Source organism: Canis lupus, chromosome 4 (assembly GCF_003254725.2).
Source record: "Canis lupus dingo isolate Sandy chromosome 4, ASM325472v2, whole genome shotgun sequence".
Classification (NCBI taxonomy): Eukaryota; Metazoa; Chordata; class Mammalia; order Carnivora; family Canidae; genus Canis; species Canis lupus.
The window spans coordinates 65,489,285-65,508,722 of record NC_064246.1 but is presented as its reverse complement, the minus strand read 5'-3'; the positions used below and the strand labels follow the sequence as shown (position 1 = coordinate 65,508,722).

The 19,438-nt window shown below is 35.1% G+C and overlaps 1 protein-coding gene across 1 annotated transcript in view; it reads right to left on the bottom strand.

Moving 5' to 3' along the window:
- The window catches only part of HCN1 (hyperpolarization activated cyclic nucleotide gated potassium channel 1), a 392,337-nt gene that overhangs the window by 96,073 nt on the left and 276,826 nt on the right, over window positions 1–19,438 (bottom strand). The window contains exon 4 of the mRNA XM_025434848.3: window positions 18,819–19,037. Coding sequence (XP_025290633.3) covers window positions 18,819–19,037 — 219 coding nt within the window. The remainder of the gene's footprint in view (window positions 1–18,818; window positions 19,038–19,438) is intronic.

Genomic DNA, 19,438 nt, shown 5'->3' with positions numbered 1-19,438 from the left:
CTCTCATAGGAGCAGAAGAACCCCTCCCTTTGAATGGGTTCTCTAAGCAATTGATGTTCCATCAGTCCATCCATCCATCCATCTATATCCATCCATCATCCATTGATTAATTTTACAATGTTGAGTCACTGACAATTTTTTCTCTCATGCAATTTTCTATGATATGTTCCTCTTAATCTGCAACATTACCCTAGAAAATCTTCACTTAACAGTATCTGACTGTGTAGTTTAGAAGTATGCTTTTTTCTGAAAATAAATTATTATAATGATTTTAGATTTTGTAATTGAAACCACATAAAAATATTTTATTTTGTTATCTGAATTTTTTCCAAGTACAAGTTAAATTTATTGAGCCTATTTAGAAAATATTACCTAACAGATTTTAGGTTAATACTTTAAAGTTATTTTTTCAAGAATAAAATCTTCATTTCAATGGTAAAATGTTTATCCCTTTTCTTCCCATAATTTTTGTTAAAATGTAAGTAAAAATAATTATACATATAAAATAAGATGAAATTATTTCAACTAGAAAAATAACAGGAAATAACTGGTTTCAGTTTTTAAGAGTCTCATGTGAAAAGAGGTAAATGAACCTTGACTAAAGTTAAGATAGAAGAGAGACTCTAAATTTATAATCTCAGTGGCCAAAATTGTTTAATTTTTATTCATTTCACTTAATAAATATGCCACATGCTAACTATGAACCAAATGCCATATTTATTTGGTGATCTATGAATTAAGAACATAAAATCATCCTTTCTGGCCTTATAGAAACTTTCAGTATAGTCATACATATTGTGAAAGCATGAAATGGCTGAGAGAAAGAAAAGGAGAACTCTAGTTAAGTTTGAAACACGTTTATTTTATGTATAATTTTGATTAATTCTTTGAAATTAAGTTAAACTTAACTATGGCTCCTCCATCTCAAGTGAACTCATTCTTTAACAAAATGATAACAAATTCCTGACAACTGTTCAAAAAAGATAAAAATATGATTTGTTTTATTTTTACAGTTAATTTCAAACAACCTATGAGACAACAGTCAATTATGAATTAATTAAAATAGCCTTGCATTTTGGTTTGGAAAGAAAAGGGAATCACCCTGGTAAAATCTGAAATAATACCATAAAAAATGAAATAAACCTTTAGCTTTATAATTACTTATATGCTTGAGTTGAGAAACCTTAGATCCTTTTTTTTTTTTTTTAAGATTTTAATATTTATTCGTGAGAGACACAGAAGACAGAGAGAGAGGCAGAGACATAGGTAGAGGGAAAAGCAGCCTCCATGCATGAAGCCCGATGTGAAACTCAATCCCGGGACCCCAGGATCACACCCTGAGCCAAAGGCAGATGCTCAACCGCTAAACCTCCCAGGCATCCCTAAGATATATTATTAAGAGGAAAAGCAAGAACTCAAAGAGTAAGTTGAAGTGTGCAAATTCACTATTTTATATACATGTTCTGGATATCCCATGCATGCTAAGAATATACTCTGGAAGAACATGTTATATTGGGGGTGACATTGTGAGGACATAATGTTCTAAATTGCTGAGTTCTGGGTTATTAAACATGTTTATATCATGAATGAAGAAAAATCTGGTTTAAATGGTAAATTTTGTGTCATTTATATCTTAACCACAGAAAAATTAAAACAGCTTAAGATTTCATGACCCTGAAGCCTGGTAAGACAGTTTCCTGTACATTGTGTGTCCTTACTAGACCTATGGCTCATTTCGTATACCATAGATATAGAAATATTATCTTTTAGTGTCAGAGGATCTGAAGAAAATCTTTTTTTTTTTTTTTGTTACTTAAATAACACAGGAAACCTCCTGGGACTAAGCGATTAAGACATCCTGTTGCTTGCTCAAAGTGAGGTTAATTCCTTTACCCTTTGTAAAACTAGAAAATATTAAATGTTATTTCCTTTTCTAGAGAAAATGGTACAGTCAAGATAAGTGTGCTGTGAGCATAGTAATTATTAGCAGCTATCTTCAGCTACTCTGAATCATACCGTGTTTTCCATTAGAAGAGAGTTGTTATGATATCGCAAAGCTCTTTTCATGGGAACAAAGCTAGATTCCTTACACAATTTCTTAACATTCATTTATATAAGAATCTTAATAATAAGTATAGGATAGCAGGTGCAGAAATGAAGAACATGAGCCTTTTAGTAAGGTATATTTCACATGAAACCTGATATCTTTAATGATAATTTAATATTTTTCTGAAAATACTCAGAAAATTGCTCAGAACTTGCATGAATCTAAGCTATGATATAGGAATGTCAGATAAGTTTCTACAGAAAATAACAGCCCCTACAGTGTCCCTCCTATTGTTCTGGAAATATCAGAACCAACATTATCATGCAAATATTCTGCTTATTTGTTACAGATCACTAGACCATTGGGATTTTTGTTTATTTAATGCCATCACATCTTCTTTTAAATTATTGCAACTTTTTGTACTTTTTTTTTGAAAAATGAAGAATATTTTAAAACATGAGTACATAATTTCCAAATATACAAGTTTTCAAATTTCGTGAGGAAATAAAAAAAACAATATTAACTTTGGTTCATTTAAAATAATGGATTATTTCAGGCTAATGTCAAAAATACTTAATATTTCTCTGTAACATTTTAATATTAAAACACAAAAAAATACTAACCAAAGTAATATTTCCACATACTTTTACTCCAGAAAAACAACTGAACTTATACAGCATCAGAGAAACACGAAAAAAGTTGCTAGCAAAACCCATGGAACTGACTGACTTATCTATATTCTAAAACAGTGAAATGCTATCTTGCATGTGAGATAAATTTTTACAATCCATTTATACTACAGTTTCTCCAACTATCCAATAAGAAAAGTAACTGCTCTACAAGCTTGTTTGCAGATTTTAATGATAAATGCTTAGCAGTCACATTATGCTCTCATGTTTCAGATTTCTCTTCATTTATTCGGGGTTTTATAAAGTTGTTTGCTGTGCCAAGCACATTTTCTTTCAGATAAATGAGAAGGTTTGTGTACATACCTGATTGATAAATGTAATGGGATATTAACAACCCTTGAACATTTGAATGGTGTGTACATTACATTAAATATAGTCAAGATAAAACTTTGCAACAGTATGAAATCTGTGGGATACTATTTTATCATCAACAAAAATCATGGAAATTGATTTTCTCAAGTGTAAATGCACTATTTATAAAGCTGAAAGTACTTAAACTGCATTGGCAAAATAACTTTTTAGTGAAAAGTTATTTATATCTGGATACAGTGCCCACTTACACTGTAGGTCACCAAGTAAATGGGCTCAACCAAAGAAAAATGTAATTAATTTGCTCTGACTTGAGCATCATTGCTTTTAAAAAAAAAATGTTTATACAAATGCAACAATCTCGGAATAGTAATTTTAGCTTACAAAAATGTCTTTGGATATTTGGTCTGTTTTGGAGGTTGGAAGATAAATGCAAAGGCTGACCTGTAAAATACCCCTGATAATTTTATCCTCTTTAATTATGCATCTCTCCAAAGCACACTGGGTTAGAAAACAAGAATGAATTGCTGCTTTGTATCTTTGCCACTGCTGGCTTGATGTGTGAATATGGAATATAATTTAATCTCTCTGGATCAAAGGCTTCCTATCTCTAAAATGTGAATTAATTGAGAGTAAAATCATAAGGATACCTAAACAGAAAAATCTTCCTTCTTTCCATTAACCATAACATTAAAATGTAACCTAATATATTTTAAGCTAAGGAAATATTTATGCCAATGTTGTCTATATAGCATTAGTTATCTGGGCAATGATTTAAAAAATGCAGATATATTCTTAGAGATATGTTCTGATACAAGAGAGCTCCATGCACACTCATTCTTAGAATATTGATTATTTTGTTTGTTATGATTTTTTAAAGTTGCACAGATTCAGCCTCCAGTTATATATATCTAAAACAGAGATGGAAAATGGGATATTTTATATTTCTATAAAATGTGATGATATTGCATTAATTATGCTAGATTTTTCAGATTTCTAATAAAGAAATATTGTTGTGATTGCATAAAGAATACTTTATTAATTTATTAAAGTTAGAATCTAGTCATCTGAATCATTTATAAAAAAAGAATTGATTTGTAAATTTAATTTTTAAAATTCTGTGATTTCTCCAACGCATAACTTCCTGTAGCTTTCATGACTAGGAGGCTGTAATATTGCTAAGAAGCCAGGAAGAATGAGTGATCCAATCAGAAAACAGTGTTCCAATAAAGAAAACTTCCAGACAATTAAGACTTTTACCCATTTACTGTTTCAAAACATTTAATATATTTCAGAGGAATCATTCCTCAAACCAAAGGTAAAATTTCCTGATACTTTAAGTAATGTTTACCACCTTTTTTAAAATATATTTTTTGGTATTTCTTAGAATTTTTGTGTTTGTTTTTAACCACTAAAAAAATTTGGATGAAAAAATTGGAGGATTTAAATGGTGAATATAATTTTTTAAAAAGTAGGTTTAGGCAAACTGGAAAACAAAATTCCACAATTATCATCTACTTGAGCCCCATGTGATTGTCTGAGACTGTTCACTATTATTGAAGGAAGCATGAACTATTCATTATTTGCTGGCCACTGCTACCCTGTGGTTCGGAGCCTCCTCACCTCTTAAAGTATGTGTGAGCCAAAATTCTCATATAGGACTGGCTCAGCTTTACAATCTGCCTGCCATATGTCATCAAAACAGAGGAACTCTCATTGTAGTAAAAATACATTTTATAAATTGATCAAAATAAACTGGAGCCCAGATGCAGGATGCGAGTCCTCCAACCAGAGCCTGATCTAAATCAGTTGAAAGCTACCCAGGCAGACAAGGCATGGCTCTACACTACATTGTGCCACAGGACTGGCTTTTTAGTTGTGGAATGTGGTTTTTATCATTTTCCCATTTCTGCTCTTGCTGTGGATTCTTTGTTTTTGTTTGTTTGTTTTTCCTCCCCATGTACCTACCTTTAGCAGCTCTCTATTTGCTTCTATGATATTGTTTTTCTGCTAACTTCAAGGGTGGAATAAGGTGGTTTTTTTGTTTGTTTGTTTGTTTGTTTTTTTTTTTCAGCAAAAATAAAATTTAATTGTGCGCCGCAGGTGTGGGCAGTCCGTCCTTCCTTGGGAAGGCCCGCCAGCCGTCTTGAGGGAAAGTACCCCTGTTCTTCCTGCAGACGGGTGCCTCAAGGACCCCGATGGCTGGCCCCTGGGGTGGGCCACCTCAGCCCGCGGGAGGGGGTTGGATCCGAAGAGGCGAGGTGCGCAGCGGGGGCCCCCAGCAATTCAGAGAGTCATTATTCTTTTTTATTTTTTAATTTATTTTTTTTTATTTATGATAGTCACGGAGAGAGAGAGAGAGAGAGAGAGAGAGAGAGAGAGAGAGAGAGGCAGAGACACAGGCAGAGGGAGAAGTAGGCTCCATGCACCAGGAGCCCGACGTGGGACTCGATCCCGGGTCTCCAGGATCGCGCCCTGGGCCAAAGGCAGGCGCCAAACCGCTGCGCCACCCAGGGATCCCCAGAGAGTCATTATTACTAGCAATCTATTCACTCTGAGGAAAAAGTGGAAATAATCCATTTGTATCATTTAGTAGAATCCCTTCTAAATATTACTTAATACAACTGCAATACTGATGTTGAAGATTATTTCCCATTAAATATAATACTACGTATTTTATTTTTTAAAGCATTTTTTAAAAGATTTTATTTATTTATTCACGAGACACACACACACACACAGAGAGAGAGAGAGAGAGAGAGATTGAGAGAGACAGAGGCAGAGGCAGAGGCACAGGGAGAAGCAGGCTCCATGCCGGGAGCCCAATGCGGGACTCCATCCTGGGACTCCGAGACCTCACTCTGAGTCAAAGGCAGACTGCAGAGCCACCCAGGTGTCCCAATACTAAGTATTTTAATGGTGACTTTTCCTCAATTGCTTAAATAACTTTCAAATTTTTGGCTTATTAATTTTAATAGTAATTTGGTAAAGTAGGAAGACAGTAAGAAATCTCTTAAATTGGATATATTATTCTAAGATAATTTTATTTGGCAAAACCAAAGCAGTGAATGTGAGACGTAATCATCTATCTTATATTATTACCTGAATATATGTTTGTACCCTTTAAGTAAAATATTGGTATAGTCAGAAAAAAGTTGAAAATCTTTTGCATCAAAGCAGTTTAGACTTGCTGCTTTTGTATAGTAGAAGTACTTATTTTGTATTTGAAGTTCACACTATCAATATACTAAGTTCAAAATTCATGAGTTCTCATGTACTATTGGTGAGAATGCAACCAGTGCAGTCACTATGGAAATAGAAAATTAAAAATAGAATTACCATATTATCTAGTAATTGCACCACTGGGTATTTACCCAAAGAATATGAAAACACTAATTCAAAAGGATATATACACCCCTATGTTTATTGCAGCATTATTTACAATAACCAAAATATGGAAGCAGCCTAAGTGTCCATGGATAGAAGAATGGATAAAGAAGATATGGCATACTAAAGTAAACCAACAAACCATGAAAAAGGAAAATAAGAAAGGATCAGAGAAAATCTTCAGAAACAGTCACAAAACAAGTAATAAAATGACAATAAATACATATCTATCAGTAATTACTCTGAATGTAAATGGGCTAAACGCTCAATCAAAAGGCATAGGGTGTCAGAATGGATTATAAAAACAAGACTCATCTATATGCTGCCTACAGGAGACTCATTTCAGACCTAAAGGCACCTGCAGTTTGAAAGTGAGGGCATGGAGAAACATCTATCATGCAAATGGACGTCAAAAGAAAGATGGAGTAGCAATACTTACAGCAGACAAAATAGACTTCAAAACAAAGACTGTAACAAGAGACAAAGAAGGACACCATATAATCATAAAATAATCCAACAAAAAGAACAATTGTAAATATTTATGTACCCAGTTTTGGAGCACCCAAATACATAAAACTGTTAATAGCAAGACAAAACAAAACAAAACAATAAAAAACAAAATGTAAAGCAAGTAATTGATAGAAATACAATAATAGTAGGAGACGTTAACACTCCCCTTACATCAATGGACAGGTCATCTAAACAGAAAACCAACAAGTTAACTATGGCTTTGAATGATACACTGGAACAAATGGACACACACACACACACACACACACACACACACACACCAAGAAATAGACTCTTTTTTTTTTTTTTTTTTTTTATTTATGATAGTCACACAGAGAGAGAGAGAGAGAGGCAGAGACACAGGCAGAGGGAGAAGCAGGCTCCATGCACCGGGAGCCCGACGTGGGATTCGATCCTGGGTCTCCAGGATCGCGCCCTGGGCCAAAGGCAGGCGCTAAACCGCTGCGCCACCCGGGGATCCCAAGAAATAGACTCTTTATTACAGAGTACTGATGGTTACCAGAGCGTTGGTGGGTGGGTAGATGGGTGAAATAGGTGAAAGAGATTAAGAGCACACTTATAATGAACACTGAATACTGTATAGAATTGTGGAGTCCCTATATTGTATATCTGAAATGATTATAACACTGTATGTCAACTATACTGGAATTAAAATTAAGCAAAAACAACAAAATTCACGAATTTTGAATTTATTTCATACATTCTTCAAAGAGAAGAAAGTCTGATTTTAGAGAGTGAATTATAACACTGTGATAAATCTGGTATCATTTTGTTTTATACAAAACAAAGTATTTGTTTCATTGAAAATGGCAGAGAAAATCCATGTTAGTGATTCAGAATGAATAATCAGATCACAGTTGAAAAGCCAGAGGAAATAAAATTATTGGTACATAAGTATATAATTGATCTTAAAAAATATTTTATTTAAATTCAATTTTCCAACATATAGTAACACCCAGTGCTCATCTCATCATGTGCCCTCCTCAGTGCCTGTCACCCAGTTACCCCAATCCCAAACCCTCCCCCCATTCTGCAGCCCTTTGTTTTTTTCCCATGGTTAGGAGTCTCCCATGGTTTGTCTTCCTGTCTAATTTCTCCCCACTCAGTTTCCCTCTTTTCCCTTATAGTCCCTTTCACTCTTTCTATTCCACCTAAGAATGAAACCATATGATAATTTTTTTTCTCCAATTGACTTAATTCACTTAGCATAATATTCTCCAGTTCCATCCATGTCAAAGTAAATGGTAGGTATTCATCCTTTCTGATGGCTGAATAATATTCCATTGTACATGTATCACTCACTTGGGTTCCCATCTTTCATTATTAGTGAGATCATATAGTTCTTTGGGTCACTGAACTGTTGGATGTCCTCCTTGGAGCAGCTCAGCATTTGCCCTAAGTAGTATTTATTCAATGTGGAATGGCCTCTTTAATATTTCCACCTTGTTTAATATTTCACCTGCTAAAATTGAAATCCTATCTGGGTCTTTGTAAGTTAGCACTAGCCCATTTGCCTAATGTGAAAGAATACCTGGCCATTTCCACTTTCCTTTAATCTATTATGCATATTGTTGACTGAACACTCTCTTGGAAAATCTCAAATCAAATCTAATCTAACTTTTCTGCTTCAAATTCTTACTAGACTCTCATAGCAGTTAGGCTACAGTACAATATGGTTAAATAGGCCTATGAAGTTCCACCTAATCTGACACAAACTAATCTCTCCAGTCTCATCCAGAACCATTTCACTCTTCTCTGCTTTAATAGCACTTTTCTCTCTGTTCCTGAATCATGGCAAACTTTTTCACACCCCAGTGCTTTTCCCCATGTTGCTCACTTCACTATCTCCCTTCTACTCATTCTTCAGGTTTCTTCTTAAATATCATTTTTTTTCTTCTCTCTCATCCCCACTGCATCTCATATGAATCGAGCCGAAGTCTAAGAGATTTAAGAATTTCTTATCATGTCCTTACATTTCCCTTCATAGCACTTTAAAATTTTTATAATAATCTATTGTTTTCTATGAATCTTGTCACTGAGTGTCACATTTCCTCCCACCCCCACCCACCGTACTATATGAAACTTTATGAGGGAATTAACCATATCTATTTGCCCATGTTGTGTGCCTTGCATCTACTACTAGGCCTGACACATAGGAAGGTTTAATAAATATGCATTGAATGGATAAAAAATGGATTATTTGAGATCTGACTCACATAAAATCTACCTCTGAAGACTACCTACATCACAATTCCTTATGAAAGAATGTCATTTCCAAGGGTTTTATTAATCAGAGTGTCCCTGCCAACTTACAATTTGTGTTCCTGTTGAACATGTTGTATTAATCTATTGGCGAGCATTTTTGTAGTGATCTATTTGATCTCAGAACTTACAATCTAGGTTAAGAGTACACCATATGTCATGCACTGCTGTGGTTTATTTTACCATAAGACAGCTTCAATTACTATATCCCATTGTTAAAATTTTGCAATGGATAGCCTTTTCCCAATGTATAATCTCATCATTTCCATATTCAAAACTATTATAGATGCACTGTAACCCAATCGTATTTCACAGTTTTCCCTAGCAAGTTAGTTTTTGCTTTATTCAAATTAGACAATTCAATATTCCCACACATATCCACCTCTGGGCCTTTGCACATTTCATTCCTGTCTGCCAAGAGTTTTCTCAGAATTAGGGGTCTATTCTTGAACATCTGTCTCATAGTGACTATCTCTGCCTGATTTCCCCTGGAATTCTTCAAGGCCCATTCCAAATGGGCCCCAATGATCTGACTAGATAAATGCAAATTACATTCAGTAATTCTTATCCATTCTGGGTCCTTGTCAGATTAGTGGATCCCTGGCGACCAAGCTTCTGCTCTGTGAGAGTTTAATAATGTATTTATGTCTTATGATATGTAAAGAGCAGAAATACAAGATAGCAACACACTTGAAAGAGAACTTCAGGGAGTACTCAGGGAGTACATTCAAATGAAAATTCAAACATTTCTAAAAAAATTAAGTCAATAGATCAATCAAAAAAGAAAAATGGTATAAAATGTGACTCTACTTTAGAGCTATGACAAGAAGCTGTCAGATGAGCTATACATGATAAATGTAAACTGCAAAGAATTAAGTGAAAGATTGCTAAGAACCAATTTTTACCACTTTGTACAGTCCTGAAACCATGCTTACTAACAGTAAATATATGGGAAATTTTAGCCTATAATGTAAAATACTGGTACAGAAAGTATCCTGAGTAAAAATGGATACCATATCTCCCAGTGGAAATATATTAAAATACAAAGGTTGGTTGAAAATTAGTGGTATAAGAGATTTTCAATTGGGAAAATTCTATTTTTCACCTTAGTTAAATTAACAGGCTCAAACGCCTACCCTTTACCTATCCCTATCTTTATAACACTACTTATTTAATATAAGAAAACTTTTTCTTAGCTGAAAATGTAAAGTATTATCATTCTGCCAGGAGCCTGATTTGTTAGCAGCTCAAGAGGCCACATGAAGATAACCCAAGGGCTACTGCACTGTTGTTTTCCTAGGAGAAAATCCTCAAAGATAGTCCCAGTCGTACGATCTCCTTGGCTTTTGAACATTTGGCAGTACTACCACTTTAACATACCAGAGTACGTTAAATTCAGCTCCTGGGAAGCAAAAGTATATGGTATAGCGGAATTGGAAATCTTTCTGACTAATTAAGGAACCATGTGGGAGTTGTGCTCATGGCATTCTCATTTGTAAAGGAAGGAAGAAAGCCTTTACGAATAAGGAAGAAAAGCAAGTGAAACATTTTACTGAATGCACATGCATTTTAGAGCTATATCTTCCCCCTAAAAATGTTCCCGATGAAAATGAAGGCGTTGAGCCATTTTTAATTTAAGCATTGGGTCAATTTGATTTTCCCAGGTCAAGATCATTATAACTTCAAAGCCTCTTTGCTTTTCTGAAAACAAATAATATCATAGCCTACAAAATCAGTAAATCAAATTAGCACCTCAACTGACTAAATTTCTTGATAATAAAAATAGGTTGAAAAGCAGGATATAACTATTCTTTTCTTTTTAACTGAGTAATAGAATTACCTACACATTATTGTAGTCACTACTCCATTTTTTTTTCTTTTGCTCTGGTCATAGTCCTCATTTTATTTTATTTATTTTATTTTATTTTATTTTTTATTTATTTTATTTTATTTTATTTTATTTTATTTTATTTTATTTTATTTTATTTTATTTTATTTTATTTTATTTTTTAAGACTCAGAATTACAGGATGGCAGACAATGGGTTCCAGCATGTCCTAAAGGAGAACACAATCTTGATCAACCCAGAAACTAAGAAATTACATCAACCCTGATGAGGACTTTGAGAATATACCTTTTACTTACAGAGAAATCAATCTCAAAATTCCAGAGGGGAAAACATACTTAAAATTAAGTTTTTTATCTGTGTTTAAGCTAAATACATATGCACATTAGCAAGTACTTCCTATAACATGTGAGGCAATATCTTTATAATACATTTATATACAAGTAAATAAATAACAACAAATATTTTTTAAAGATATGGTCATGTACACTCAAGTGACAGCTTTCAGAAAAGTTCAAATTGTGAACTGCCACTACTACTCATATTAGAATAAAGGCTGGACTTGTAAACACTCTAAATCCTCATTGTTTCATCTGTGTACTCTTGTGTCTTCAATATCAAAATACCAAGGTCTCTATGTATAGGGCTGAATTACACGATAGCTAGACACAGTTGTTCCCAATATGGTTCTTATACCCCTCTGGACAGATAAAATATACACAATAAGAAGATTATTATAGGTTGAGATGATTTGTGAAGATGCCACAGCCCTCCAAAGGGAAGGGCATAACCAATGTGAACAGTTAAAGGGGTAAAAATATATAATGGGGATAAAATGAAAGGTGTTAACAAGACAGACTCATTTGGTTTGTCGAGAGAACAATAATTATCTGGCTGGAAATGAGGTTTGGTTGAGAGTTTTATAAGAGTTGAAGAGTTGATTTGCATCTTTCTTCCTCTACTCAAATTATTTTTGAAGGTCATATTACCAAGACAATGTCTATATTAACCATATTAACTTTATTCTAGCTGATGTGAAATCTGCTTTATTGCGAATGAGATTTGAGTGGATTGAAAACGAGAGCAGATCTTGGTGCTTAGCCTTTTGCCTCTGGTCATACCATTAGCTTATACGGATTTGGAAGATTAGACTGATTAAAAAAGAAAAGAAAAAGATTTCTATGGAATAAGAAATGTATGTGATAGTCCTGATTATAGTTCTTCATTTACAAGGAAAGGATAAGGATCTATGGATTTTTAACTAAAACCAAGAAAATATATTTGCCTGGACTAGATTTAAAACATTATGTTTTAGGTATGATTACATGAAATTATATAATTTGATATAGTTTCATATAGGATTATATACAACTCATTCTATGATTAAGAGACTAGATATGTTAAGCCATACCTTCTTATTCCACAGGGCCTTTAATGAGCATCATATAATCTCTTGTGGAGATGAAGAAAATTTTATCATTGTTCTTCTAGATAAAATTAGCTTTTAAATCTCTTATTATTAAGTTGGGGATATGACACTTTAAAAAATTTATAGAACATAATCAATATTTGAAGCCTAGAGTAGCACTGGCTCACTGTCTTATGCTCTACCATTAGACAAAGCATTGTCTATTTAAAAAAAAATAGTGCTGCACCTGTCTTGGATTTATACACTCTACTTCCTGGATCCAGAAAGCTATTCAGTGTATAAAAATATTTCAATTTGATAATTTCCTCTTATATTTAAAGTGATTCTTTGGTCATATTCAAATTTTACATTAAAAATCTTTCATGGATTTCTGCCCATGGACACTGCTGAGTGAGCATCATTAAAGTCATCCCTCCCATTGCTGTCATGTCTAAATCAGAGTCTCCCAAAGATCCTGAACAGCTGCAGAAGTTTGTCTGAGATTTGAGCTTTGAGACAACCAATGAAAGTCTGAGGAACCATTTCTAGCAATGGGGAACACTTACAGATTATGTGGAAATGAGAGACCCAAACACCAAGTGCTCTAGGGGCTTTAGGCTTATCATGTCTGCCACTGCGGCAGAGATGGATGCACCCATGAATGCAAGGCTATGCAAAGTGGATGAAAGAGTTGTGGAACCAAAGAGGGCTGTCTCAAGAGAAGATTCTCAGAGACCTGGTGCCCACTTACCTGTGAAAAAGACTTTTGTTGGTGGCATTAGAGAAGACACTGAAGAACATATCCTAAGACATTATTTTGTTTTCTTTTTTTAAGATTTTATTTATTTATTCATGAGAGACAGAGAGAGAGAGAGAGAGAGAGAGAGAGAGAGAGAGAGAGGCAGAGACACAGGCAGAGGGAGAAGCAGGCCCCATCCACAGAGCCTGACGTGGGACTCGATTCCGGATCTCCAGGATCACGCCCTAAGCTGAAGGCAGCGCTAAACTGCTGAGCCACCTGGGCTGCCCTAAGACTTTATTTTGAACAGTATGGGAACACTGAAGTGATATGAATCATGACTGACCAAAGTAGGGGCACAATCAAAGGCTTTACTTTTGTAACGTTTGATGACCACTGCTCTGGAGGCAAGAGTGTCATTCAAAAATGCCACACTGTGTATGGCCACAACTGTGCGGTAAGGAAAGCCCTATCTAAGCAAGAGATGGCTAGTGCTTCATCCAACCAAAGAGGTTGAAGTGGTTCTGGAAACTTTGGTGGTGGTCATGGAGGTGGTTTTGGTGGGAATGACAACTTCGGTCATGGAGGAAACTTCAGGGAGCATGGTGGCTTTTCTGAGGTGGTAGTGGACATGGTGGTAGTGGGGATGCCTATAATGGATTTGGTAAAGATGGGAACAACTTTGGAGGTGGTGGAAAGTATAATGATTTTGGAGAAAATTTTTGGAGGCAGAAGCTCTGGCTCTTATGATGGCAGAGGCCAATACTCTGCCAAACCATGAAACCAAGGTGGCTAAGGTGGTTCCAGGAGCAGCAGCAGCCCCTATGACAGTGGCAGAGGTTTTCATTACTGCCTTAGCTTAGCAGGAGAGGAGAACCAGAGAAATGACAGGGGAGCTAGAGGTTACAACAGATTTGTGAACTCAGCCAAGGAGAGTGGTGGCAGGGCCTAGCTGCTACAAAGAAGACATGTTTTAAACAATACTCATGTGTGTGTGCAAAAAACTCAAGGACTGTGTTTGTGACTAAATGTGTACAACAAGTCATTTTAGTTTCTGTTCTGTGGAAAGTATAACCATCCTAACAAAAGGTTTTAATGTAGATATTTTTTTTCATCCATGTTGATTGCTAAAGGTAATAGTCTGATCATGATGCTCAATAAATGTGTTTTTAAAAAAAATCTTTCATGTACATCAAGTATACCAAGGTGAGTGGGAAATTTCTTATTCTAAATTCATACTGTGTATTGTGTTAAAATTCTTGCTTATTACAGAGGAAAAACTGCACACCTAAAAGCTGCTATTACTATAATTACATGACAGGAAAAAGAATGACAAGTCTAAAAATAGTAGTAGGTTCCCAGGAGTGCCCAAGTATAAGAACTAAGTTGTGGTAGTATAAAGACACAGGATGATCAAAAACAGTTTCATCCCCTGAAGACTAGATGAACTCCAGACTTATCTAGAAAAGAGAGTAACTACCCAAGGTCAGTTAAAAAAAAAATATATATATAATATTCACTTTGGGGAGTTTGTCTAGAAAGATATGTTCCAAAGTACATACCAATCAATTAAAATACATGGGAGTTTTACATGGAGGGGAAACACAAGTTAAATGTTCAGGGTGCACATGTGATCCAAGAATCAAGACTCCTGGAGGTCTCAATTCCATCAAAGCTCCACAGAGGCTAGGAGGGTAGAGGGAGAATTTTCCTGATGGGATTAGTGAGTGAATTTCTTCAGAGAGAGGGATTGTTATGCTATGAGTCTTTTCCCCAGCCCCCTATAACTTCTAACACTTGACCTGTAGGTACAGCTTCAAGAAAACCACTTAAGGATCTCTGAAATAAGATCACATAGTTGGGAGACACGGGTATGGGGAGTGAGTCACATATGAGAGAACCCATAAATAACTTGTAGACAGGGTCTGATCCTGCCAAGGAGTTAGAGAAGGCTAGACACAGGTTCTTTATTGCTTTGGTGATGGAGACAGCTGATTAGTGAGGGATGGGTTAAGAGAAGGATGTAGGGGTGCTTCTCTGTGGACCAGACCTAAGCCATACAGTGGGGCCAGCATTCTATCTTGGGTCTTATCCAAGATTATCTCTTGGCAGACAGAGCAAGAAGCCCAGAGCAGAAAAAGGTTAGAGGTAACTACTCAATTTGCAGGACCTCATCTAGGGAAGTACAGGCGAAAGACTCAATGGGTTTTACCTGAAGAGCTTAAAGGATCTTATAAAGGAAGCATCAGCTCTAACCATCTGCCATACCCACCCAGGGATACCAGCTTAACAAATGTAGCAGATGATTAAAACTGCTTCTTCCCTTCCTTTTCACCCCTCTTTGTGTCTTTTCCCTGTTAACAAACAGAAGTTCCAAATAGGAGAGAGGTGAGAGCCTATGGAATATGTTTACCTTCCTCATTTTGGCTTCTTGCCCCAAAAAGTTCTGGGGGAGGGATTTTTTTGATGTTGTTCAGAAAAGATGACCTTTGCTAAATAAACTCAAAGTGACAACTGGAAACAAAAAATATGATCTCTTTTGGTCATTTCTGAAGTTGAGATTGTTCAATATGCTGGTTATAGAAAGTATGAAGCTTGCTAATGATCCAGAGCAGAGCATCAAGAGAGGCATATTTTAAATGCCACCTGTCTCACACTATAAAGTCTCCACATCTGACAGAAGGGGAATATGTTACTCTCTGAAATGTCATAGAACACAAAACACGATGACCCATGAAATCAGCAGCATACATTGTGATTCAAGTTAGAATTTAATCTGCAATGCTACAGGGTGAACATCATTGCAATTTTTTGGTCAAGAGAGAAAAGATGATGATGATGATGATGATGATGATGATGATGATGATGATGCTCTAGCCCTGACAGATTATCATCATTGGTAAATTGTGGAGGTAGGGATCTCAAAATCAGAGGACCAACTGCTACTGCTTAGGATGACGTAACAACTTCGGGTTTGGGATACCCTGAATGAACAGATGTTCCCTAAGAAGGCAGAATTAAATGGACTCTGAGATTCCAAACATGCACAATGGGCTGGATGACTTGCAGTAGACAAGTGCAGTAGACTAGATTTGGATCAACACTTTCACTAGAGCCCAGCAGTTTGGTGAGTGATGGAGAGACAATAGAATGGTATGTTTAGGAGTGAATTCTGGGGTAGGTTAGGTGGGTTGAACACCAGTGCATTCTGAATGGCTATATAGAATGTATTGCAGCTCACATTTTTTACATCAAAAATATGTTATTAATGGGTATATGGCAGTGAGAATAGTATCAATATCAATTTTACAGTCATTCATGGCAGATGGTTCCAATACACCTACAGATAAATATTAACTACAAAAAAAACCTAGTTCCTTAAAAAGTTAAACATGAAATTATTATATGACCCAGTGATTCTGCTCCTTGGTACATAAGATCTCACATTATACTTGTACTCAAATGTTTACAGCAGCTTTATTAACAATAGCCAAAGGAGGAAACAACTCAAACATCCATCAACTGATGAATGGATAAACAAAATGGGATATATCCATACGATGGGGTATTAATGAGCCAAAAAAGAAAACGTAATTAAGCACTGACACATGATACAATTCGGATGAACCTTGAAAATACTTTAAAGGTCATGTATTGTTCAATTGCACTAATATGAAACATCCAGAATAAGGAAACCCATATATATGTACACCTATAATCAGCTCTTTCTGATTAGATTGCTCCATATGTCAGAAAGTAACAAAAGAAAAAAAATAAAAAAGAAAGTAACAAAAGACTACTTTAGTAATATCAAGAACATGATGAATTATGGCAGGCATCATAATACATTTGCTTATAAATGTCTATGATTGCATAGTTGAATAAATTGGGTTTCCAAGTTATTCTTAGCTTATAAAGCAGGTCTAAAAACATAAAAATAGGTGAATTCACTTACTATGACATACAATGGTAATGAATATAATACTGAAACTGAAGATTTGTTTGTTTTTATGAAAAACATGTACAAATGATGCAGACTAAAGGGAGATGGGAAAAGAGCATTAAAAACAAACAAACAAACAAACAAACAAATACAATGTCAACTGGAAGAGAAAAACCAGTATAATAGAAACATATACCTTGTTAGTCTTTCTTAAATCCCGATACAGTTAGCCCAAATTCCTTTGAGTATAAATTTTCAGTCAAAGTCACCATTGTATAAAGTCTCCTCTCTTTTATTTTTATTTTTTTTAATTTTAATTTTTATTTATTTATGATAGTCACAGAGAGAGAGAGAGAGGCAGAGACACAGGCAGAGGGAGAAGCAGGCTCCATGCACTGGGAGCCCGATGTAGGATTCGATCCCGGGTCTCCAGGATCGCGCCCTGGGCCAAAGGCAGGCACCAAACCGCTGCGCCACCCAGGGATCCCTCCTCTCCTTTACTATGTGCTTTGTTCTTTCCAATTTAATTGAAGGCTCTATTTTAAAATGTACCTAAGAAGCAATTTTTGTGGTTTATCTTTTCATTGTTTCAGTAATAAAATACCAACTTGCTCACTGCGATAGTTGGTGGCAGTGTAATTACATTCAAGGGAAATAAAGTAACTGGGTTCCTTTTCTCCTATTGTGTGATTATAGTGTTGAAAACTTCTGTAAATAAAACAACAAGTGAAACAATCTTTGGCTATTTTGTAAGGAATTATGAGTCTAGTCTGTTATCACTCACGAGGAGAGGTATTCTATAAGTATTTTAATCATTACTTTCAGAAATGCTCTTTGGCAAGGTGTACACTATATACTCCATGCCTTTCAACTAAACTTCTACATTATAAATCCTTCCTCCAGCTATGAAATATTCTTATTTGTCTGTCCCGAAAGTTAATGATGTTTGGTCAATTATATACGTACTGTCCGATTATCCAAAGTTTCGTCCCACACAAAATATTTCAGCATATGATAAAAGAATCCAATGAATATATCATTTAACATATTTACTTTTCTTCTCTCTTTGAAGAAAAGTTTAGAGCAGCGATCATTTTAATTAACACACTGTGCATAAGAATGCATGACAGCAGCTGTTAATATGCATTTTTAAGACGAGAGGGTGGGGTGACTTGTCTAGATATAAGAGCAACATATGTTCAGCTAGGCATATGATTTATAATATAAATTATGATTATAATGCAGAGAAACACAGAGGGACATGTGCAATAGCTGCCTATTTCCATTTAATCACTAACATATTTTTCTAACATATACTAGAGAAGGCTTCATATTATTTTAACTGTTGAAATATGATAGAAAATGATCAATGATAATACTTTAGATCAGCATCATGCATTCTCAAACATGTAACTATACTTTCTGTGAATGTAAATTCAGATTTTAAAAAATGCTATTCAAGAAAGAAATTGAAAACAAATGAAAACTATGACAAGCATCTTGAAGAAATCTCAAATTGTCAAAATTGATAGTGTGTTCCTGCTTTATACATCTTATTTCATTGTATTTTTGATGGAGTAGTAGTTTAGTTACTTTGAACACTATTAATTTGATTTACAACCTAGATGATTGAAGATATTAGAGATAAAACAAATTACCTTCTCTTGGTACTGCCGTCTTGAGGAATCCAAAGACTGGATTAAAGCTGTGGCGTGGCCAACAAACATGGCATAGCAGGTGGCCCCAACAATCATGCTCAGCATGGTAATCCAGAGGTCAGACATGCTGACTGGGGCCTGGGCTCCATACCCGATGCACAACATGTGACTCATAGCTTTGAAGAGTGCATATGAATACTGCTTTCCCCATGAATCATTCTAGAACAGAAGAGAAAAAAGAAAACAGGCTGAGCCATCACTAAAGCAGAATAAAAAGTAAGAGTGACCTATAAACAAAAACATTATAGAATGAGTATGGAGAAACATTCTTGTTATGGGACATTTACACAGACACTCCTTCTTTTTTTTTTTTTTTTTTTTGTTTTTTTTTTGTTTTTTTTTTTTTTTTTTTTTATTGGTGTTCAATTTACTAACATACAGAATAACACCCAGTGCCCATCACCCATTCACTCCCTCTTAATTGCTACTTAAATGACGTGATTTTTTTCAAAGCTGCCTACCACTAGGAAACAATCTACTGTTAATATTATGCATTCCTAGTCAGTTTTAGGTTTGTTGTTTTTAAAACTAAAATTTCTTTTGGGACAATGGTGTGACTG